Source organism: Myotis brandtii, unplaced genomic scaffold (assembly GCF_000412655.1).
Source record: "Myotis brandtii unplaced genomic scaffold, ASM41265v1 scaffold341, whole genome shotgun sequence".
NCBI classification, from domain to species: domain Eukaryota; kingdom Metazoa; phylum Chordata; class Mammalia; order Chiroptera; family Vespertilionidae; genus Myotis; species Myotis brandtii.
Window position 1 is genome coordinate 273,032 of NW_005363130.1, and position 8,809 is coordinate 281,840.

General features: G+C 35.2%; 1 protein-coding gene across 1 annotated transcript in view; it reads left to right on the forward strand.

The window, feature by feature from the left end:
- The window catches only part of LOC102261090 (MAM and LDL-receptor class A domain-containing protein 1), a gene marked incomplete at its 3' end in the record, with an annotated part of 431,828 nt that overhangs the window by 72,074 nt on the left and 350,945 nt on the right, over positions 1-8,809 (forward strand). The window contains exon 9 of the mRNA XM_014543905.1: positions 2,139-2,305. Within this exon, the coding sequence (XP_014399391.1) occupies positions 2,139-2,305 (167 nt within the window). The remainder of the gene's footprint in view (positions 1-2,138; positions 2,306-8,809) is intronic.

Consider the following 8,809-nt stretch of genomic DNA (forward strand, 5'->3'; position numbering starts at 1 on the left):
TATATCCTAAGAGTTCTGAAACACCAATCAGAAAGAATATTCCACCCCTATGTTCATTACAGTGTTATTTACAATAGCCAAGATCTGGAAACAGAGTCCAAGTGCCCATCAGTAGATGAGGGGATAAAAAGCTATGGTACATTTACACAATGGAATATTACCCAGCCGTAAGAAAGAAGGAAATCTTACCCTTTGCAACAGCATGGATGTACCTGGAGAATATAATGCTTAAGTGAAATAATTCAGTCAGAGAAAGACAAATACCATATGAACTCACTTATATGTGGAATCTAATGAACAAAAGAAACTGATTAACAACAAAGTAGAACCAGAGGCATGGATACATGGAACAGACTGACAGCTGTCAGGGGGGATTGAAGTGGAGACTAGATGAAAGAAGGTGAAGGGATTAGCCATGGAACATGTATGCATAACCCATAGACACAGACAATAGTGAGGTAATGGCCAGAGGGAATGGTGGGCAGGGGCTGGGTTGAGATGGGCAAAGCAGGGGGCACGAGGTAGAAATGGGAACATCTGTAACAGTGTCAACAATAAGAACAAAGTGAAAAATAGAATTGGTGGGATTTGAGAAGTGCACAGCAACATCCTTGTCAAGAGAAAGTGGGATTCCAGTAACACATGGCATGTGTTGCCATCACAATTACTCAGATTAACACAGATCATGAGATGAAGTGCAAATAGAAGGTAAGATTCTGAGAGATAAAAATGTCTGACATCTAAGCTCCTGGTTGGAATCTAATGAACAAAAGAAACTGATTAACAACAAAGTAGAACCAGAGGCATGGATATATGGAACAGACTGACAGCTGTCAGGGGGGATTGAAGTGGAGACTAGATGAAAGAAGGTGAAGGGATTAGCCATGGAACATGTATGCATAACCCATAGACACAGACAATAGTGAGGTAATGGCCAGAGGGAATGGTGGGCAGGGGCTGGGTTGAGATGGGCAAAGCAGGGGGCACGAGGTAGAAATGGGAACATCTGTAACAGTGTCAACAATAAGAACAAAGTGAAAAATAGAATTGGTGGGATTTGAGAAGTGCACAGCAACATCCTTGTCAAGAGAAAGTGGGATTCCAGTAACACATGGCATGTGTTGCCATCACAATTACTCAGATTAACACAGATCATGAGATGAAGTGCAAATAGAAGGTAAGATTCTGAGAGATAAAAATGTCTGACATCTAAGCTCCTGGTTCTGGGCCTTCAAACTCTTAAGATTTACAACATTGCATCCCTGGTCCTCAGGCCTTTAGACTCAGATTGAATTGTACCAACAGAGGTTCTCTAGCTTGCAGATAGCAGACTATGGGATTTCTCAGCCTCCATAACTCTGTGAGCCAATTCCATAATTGATATATTTATAGTTCTGTTTCTATTGGCTCTTAGAATTCTTACTAATACATGTCTGATTCTGAAATGTTTTTCTAAAAAAATATAAGAGACTTCAATATATATAAAAATATATTATGTCAAATTATAAAGGTTTCTCTGTAAAAAGTGGAAAAATAATCAAAAGGGAAAAGAATTTTGAAAAGAAACCTGAAGAATTCTTTTTTAAAAAAATATATATTTTATTGATTTTTTTACAGAGAGGAAGGGAGAGGGATAGAGAGCCAGAAACATCAATGAAAAAGAAACATCGATCAGCTGCCTCCTGCACATCTCCCACTGGGGATGTGCCTGCAACCAAGGTACATGCCCTTGACCAGAATCGAACCTGGGACCCTTCAGTCCACAGGCCGATGCCCTATCCTCTGAGCCAAACCGGTCAGGGCTGAAGAATTCTTGATTAAAGGAAAATTACATTGTGATATTTAAAAGAAAATGAACATTTGGTGGCCCTGAGATTTTTATAAGACTATTGAATTTTCATTTGGGGTGCATGATCAAACTTTATTGCAGACATTTGGAGCAGATTTCAATGCATTTTAGGAAGTACATGTGGAAACGGAAACCTGTCATTTGTAGTTGATGCAATCATTTCATACCATCATATTTTAAATATTTGTGATTCAAGTCTGATTTTGAAACTCTAGAAATACAATAATTTTATTTAAACATAAAGTACCTAATTTGTTTCTAAATTGCTCCCTTTTCCTTTATTTTTCAGGTTACTATATGTGGGTAGGGGCTAACCATGCTTCTACTCTTGACCATTTAGACAGCAGGGCTTATCTGAACAGCTCTGTGTATCACTGCTTGGGCAAGAGCTGCCATTTGCAGTTCTATTATGCTATGGAAAATAGTGTTCTGAGAGTAAGTCTGTATAACAATAAGGTAAGAAGAAACTTGCATTTATTTCAAAATCATTGAGTAAATGAAATTTCTAATCTTGGCAACTTCTGTTTCAATTTTCAGTTATGTAGGCTTTAGGTATTCTTTAGCTTGCTTTTATTTAGTATACATTTAAAAAGAAATATTAAGAAGCTGGTTTAGGAAATACTGCCATATGCAAAAGCCAATGTGATAATTTGCAAAAGCAATATGATAATCCTATATAATAAAAGGCTAATATGTAAATTGTCCCCTCAGCCAGGAGTCTGACTGGGTGTTCGACCAGGGCCCTTCAGCCCCTCCCCCCAGCCGGCCCCGCCCCTGATCAGCACCCCTCCAATTGGGGGCATGGCTGGCCCACCCACCTCCCATGTTCCCCCTGCCCCCCTGGCCCAGCACCGCCTGATCAGCCCCGATTGGGGTGGGCCGGCTGGACCCTACCTGTGCACAAATTTGTGTACTGGGCCTCTAGTATATCATAAAACTGTTAACATTAATAAGAATATATTAAAGAAACTATAGGTCTAATAAAATGAGCTATTTGGGAATCTTTTGTTACCTCTCTATTGAAGCTCTGATATGATCTGTTTTGGATTTTAGATCTGTATACCACTAAAGTTCTAAATATGATGAAAGCAAATTACTCATTCTTGTACCAGTAGATAAAATTTTAAAGGCTGGCAATTACTAATTAGATACAGACAAATGAGTCATTTGAATGAAAGAAATGGCACAATGGGCAGAGTAAAAGTTGTGGTGGTAATGCTAGCCTAAGCCTTTTTTTTTTTAACCTAACTATAACTAAAAACAATTCTCTACATGTGGGAAAATACCTGAGACACTGAGAATTTCTATTGTGAAGAAAAATTTACTTATAAATAGAAGTAAATAAATCATAGGGGTAAACAGCAATCATTCTAGAAATGGGGAATATTTGACAATAATTGCAGTAATTCTGGTATTGGAAAAAGTAAGACAGTAAAAGCATCCAAATTTGTTTCCTTTGGCTCAGGATACTTTGGGTAAATCCAGGTGAAACTTGCACATGACTTCAGCTAGATTCATTTTTTAACAAAAATTCATTTATCATCTGCACTTATTAAGTTCCAATAACCATCTGTCAATAGCATTTTCTTCTCTTTCACCCTCAAATTTCAGAATGCTTATTAGCAAGATATTTGAAAATTCAAGATGAAGTCTTTTTCTTCCTAGTTCTATTATATCACTTCCACCTTTCCCTTTTGTGTAATTTTCATCATGTCCAGTCTTCTTTCTTCTAGTTTTCTTTTCCAAGATATTCACAGAGTTCTAAAGCATACAGTTGGATGAATACTCTCATTTGATGCCCTAATACATTTTCCTTTGTTATGGGAATAAGACACAATGTCTAGCATTCTGTAACTAGGTTATATTTTTGTAATAGTATGTATTTTGCAGTAGTATTTGGCAGCCTAATGCCCTGGAATCTACTTGGTATATTTCATTCAATTTGCAAAAATATCTCCCTGCCCTTTCTGTAGTTCTCAAAACTTTTCAGATACATGGGGAGAAAGTTTACAAAACAAACAAATAAACAAACAAAAAGGTTAAACTTTACCCATATATGTTGTAGTATTTATGTTTCAGTGATTTTTCAGTTATTGTTACCTATGCTATGTAAACCAAGCTCAGATAGCCTCTATGCAATTTGTAACCAGCTATAATTTCCAGTATCCTTCTTCAACAAAAAACTTCTAGAATAATTTTGTTACATTTATAGCTAAAGGCGCTTTAAAAATATATGGCCCTATGATAGTGCTTTTACACAGCAGGTAATTAATTAATATTCGATAAATGCTTAATGAGTTATTCATTTAAGTAAAATTTGTATTATATATCTTCTAATTTTGGGGATTATTTTAATCTGCTCTGAACACCAGTGATGGATTTTTAAAGTTTTAGTATATGTAGAATGGAGTTATGAATTACTGAAAATGAGAGATATAATTTCTCTGGTGGCTTTGGGATGCTACAAGAAAAGATGGAAACAAACTGGCTTCAGATGTCACCTCATATAACAAGAATGTACAGTTATCAGCAATCCATTTCCCACATTATAAGAACAGAAGTTTATTAGTTGAGAACTAATCTGGTATATTAACCGGAAGCAATTAAAAGTACATCATAGAGAGTATTGACTGATGTTTGATTTATTAGTTTACCTACTATTCTGCATGACAGTGGTCTATTTTTTCTGACACTCTATTGCTATATTTTATACACATAATACATATCTGTAACAAAGTACCTTTAAGTCACAAGTTAATGTTTTATCACACTCTTAAAAAAGACTCCAAATCTGTCATTTACAAAATTAGCTCTTGATGAAAATGATCATTTACATCTTCCAGGAATACAATAAAGGAGAAACCTTTAAGATATGTGCAGGTAAATAAAGAAATGTCTAGTGAGAATGCTGAATTATTTTCTTTATATTCAGAGGATATAGAACTTGAGAAATAGAAAACAGGTGAGAGGCAAGTTGTTAAATAAAAAGTTGACTCCGTAAGCTTATGTGTGTAGCAATTCTAGTTTGGGATTAGGTCTCTGTTCATCATCTAGTAAAGCAATAACCATAGCAACAGCCTATCTTTTATCCTGAGGAGAGTATCCTTGTCAGTGAGCCAAGGGCAGTGCCCAACTTGTGCTGCTTCTACATATTTTCTAAATTCCCACTGGCAAACAGGAAGAAAACAGTTGGGGCAGGAAAGACAGTGCCTTAGAAATATCTTTTCTTGAATGATACAGTTTTTGAAGCCATAATAAACTTTCCTTGAAGGAAGGTCTTTATAGTACATGATCCTATCCTGCACACAATAAAAAGTAGTTAAAAATAAAATAAAATAAACTCTTGAAATTGGTGCCTTTTATTTTCTTCACTGGAAGAGGGAAGGATAAGCAGATATCTCTAAAATATGTAGTAATATTTTTCTTAAAGGGTAAAATGGCATTATTGATGCTGGTCTGGGGGTGTAAAGACATTTTTAACATTTTTATTTATTGATTAAGATAATAAAAAATTAGAATATCACTTGAAAGGCTTTTCTGAACTGGGAGTCTCTTTCACATTGACATCTGTTGAAAGTAACTAGATAAGAGTCTGTGAGGACAGAAATAAAATAAAAGCTGATTTTGTTTAGTTGGGGTTAATTATTTTTCTTTTTCATTGTAGCATGAGACAGGAAAATGTGGTAGAAAATCTGGATTTCATACACAATATACAATTAACTTAGTGTATGAAATTCCATTTACGATATAGAAAGAACTCTGCTCATTTTTCAAAAAAAAAAGTAAATGCATTCTTCTTCCAGTAGAACAGAGGGGAATCAATTAGTCATTGTGAAAAAAGAGTACAGTTGCTCTCAGTTATTCTCATAAAATGAAAGTGAGGGGAAGTGATGAATATAGCTTGCCAAGCAGTGTCACTAAAAGCATCTGTGGAGGACGAGTGTCTTGATGCGGAATAACTGAAGTCGCATAGGAAATAATTAGCAAAAAAATTATTGTGTGTCTCACCTTTTTATAACTCCAGTTCACCCTGATGTGACCATGAAAACTTGTCTAGCATGTATGTTTCACTGTCTGTGTTAAGAGTTGATATAAATAAGTCTTAAGAGTTGATATAAATAAGTCATGAAGTGAAGTACATTTTAGTAGGTTTAGGCTATCTACTGAAATATTTAAGACTTGAAAATAGGAGTAGAAATCAGAGGGTAAAGGACTAAGTTGAAAATAGATTCATTTTCTAGAAAATCATGGATATGAACCAAATAAGTGAAGCCAACTATGGAGATAAATGCTTGCAAGAGTGTGAAAAGGTGTGAGTGTCATGTGTATTACAACTAGATGTCACCTTCCAGTGCCATTGCCTATCTCACAGTAAAAGGAGGGCACAGAGGCATCTCAAAGCTCAGTCTAAGACATAATTGTGCCACTTTTTGCATTTCCACTGTGTTGATATATTAAAAATTAATGCACCCTATAGGTAAATATTCTGAACATTACCAGGGAAACAATAAAGATTTAATTAAAAAAAAAAAAAAGAAAAGATGGAAACAAACTGGCTTCAGATGTCACCTCATATAACAAGAATGTACAGTTATCAGCAATCCATTTCCCACATTATAAGAACAGAAGTTTATTAGTTGAGAACTAATCTGGTATATTAACCGGAAGCAATTAAAAGTACATCATAGAGAGTATTGACTGATGTTTGATTTATTAGTTTACCTACTATTCTGCATGACAGTGGTCTATTTTTTCTGACACTCTATTGCTATATTTTATACACATAATACATATCTGTAACAAAGTACCTTTAAGTCACAAGTTAATGTTTTATCACACTCTTAAAAAAGACTCCAAATCTGTCATTTACAAAATTAGCTCTTGATGAAAATGATCATTTACATCTTCCAGGAATACAATAAAGGAGAAACCTTTAAGATATGTGCAGGTAAATAAAGAAATGTCTAGTGAGAATGCTGAATTATTTTCTTTATATTCAGAGGATATAGAACTTGAGAAATAGAAAACAGGTGAGAGGCAAGTTGTTAAATAAAAAGTTGACTCCGTAAGCTTATGTGTGTAGCAATTCTAGTTTGGGATTAGGTCTCTGTTCATCATCTAGTAAAGCAATAACCATAGCAACAGCCTATCTTTTATCCTGAGGAGAGTATCCTTGTCAGTGAGCCAAGGGCAGTGCCCAACTTGTGCTGCTTCTACATATTTTCTAAATTCCCACTGGCAAACAGGAAGAAAACAGTTGGGGCAGGAAAGACAGTGCCTTAGAAATATCTTTGCTTGAATGATACAGTTTTTGAAGCCATAATAAACTTTCCTTGAAGGAAGGTCTTTATAGTACATGATCCTATCCTGCGCACAATAAAAAGTAGTTTAAAATAAAATAAACTCTTGAAATTGGTGCCTTTTATTTTCTTCACTGGAAGAGGGAAGGATAAGCAGATATCTCTAAAATATGTAGTAATATTTTTCTTAAAGGGTAAAATGGCATTATTGATGCTGGTCTGGGGGTGTAAAGACATTTTTAACATTTTTATTTATTGATTAAGATAATAAAAAATTAGAATATCACTTGAAAGGCTTTTCTGAACTGGGAGTCTCTTTCACATTGACATCTGTTGAAAGTAACTAGATAAGAGTCTGTGAGGACAGAAATAAAATAAAAGCTGATTTTGTTTAGTTGGGGTTAATTATTTTTCTTTTTCATTGTAGCATGAGACAGGAAAATGTGGTAGAAAATCTGGATTTCATACACAATATACAATTAACTTAGTGTATGAAATTCCATTTACGATATAGAAAGAACTCTGCTCATTTTTCAAAAAAAAAAGTAAATGCATTCTTCTTCCAGTAGAACAGAGGGGAATCAATTAGTCATTGTGAAAAAAGAGTACAGTTGCTCTCAGTTATTCTCATAAAATGAAAGTGAGGGGAAGTGATGAATATAGCTTGCCAAGCAGTGTCACTAAAAGCATCTGTGGAGGACGAGTGTCTTGATGCGGAATAACTGAAGTCGCATAGGAAATAATTAGCAAAAAAATTATTGTGTGTCTCACCTTTTTATAACTCCAGTTCACCCTGATGTGACCATGAAAACTTGTCTAGCATGTATGTTTCACTGTCTGTGTTAAGAGTTGATATAAATAAGTCTTAAGAGTTGATATAAATAAGTCATGAAGTGAAGTACATTTTAGTAGGTTTAGGCTATCTACTGAAATATTTAAGACTTGAAAATAGGAGTAGAAATCAGAGGGTAAAGGACTAAGTTGAAAATAGATTCATTTTCTAGAAAATCATGGATATGAACCAAATAAGTGAAGCCAACTATGGAGATAAATGCTTGCAAGAGTGTGAAAAGGTGTGAGTGTCATGTGTATTACAACTAGATGTCACCTTCCAGTGCCATTGCCTATCTCACAGTAAAAGGAGGGCACAGAGGCATCTCAAAGCTCAGTCTAAGACATAATTGTGCCACTTTTTGCATTTCCACTGTGTTGATATATTAAAAATTAATGCACCCTATAGGTAAATATTCTGAACATTACCAGGGAAATGTCAAATTAACTTGACTGTTTGATAAAATCCAAAGAAAAATAGATTATTTCAGAGCATATGAACATAGTCACCAATTATAAAGCCCAATACCAGAGGCAAAATTTTGGAGTACATTAGAGACTTTTATTGAGCATGTTACCTCATAATGCATCTACACTAATAAAAGAGAAACATGGTAATTAGCGTACGACCGCTACCCTTTTCATTGGCTAATCAGTGAGTATATGCAAATTAACTGTCAGCCAAGATGGCGGCCGGCAGCCAGGCACTGAAGCGAGCAGGGAGGCTTGCTTGCGTCAGTGACTGCGGACTCCAATGCCTAACTTGCCGGCCTCTCAGCTGCAACTCTAAGCAACTATGTACTATGTTGCAAATAAGAAGCTAAACAAA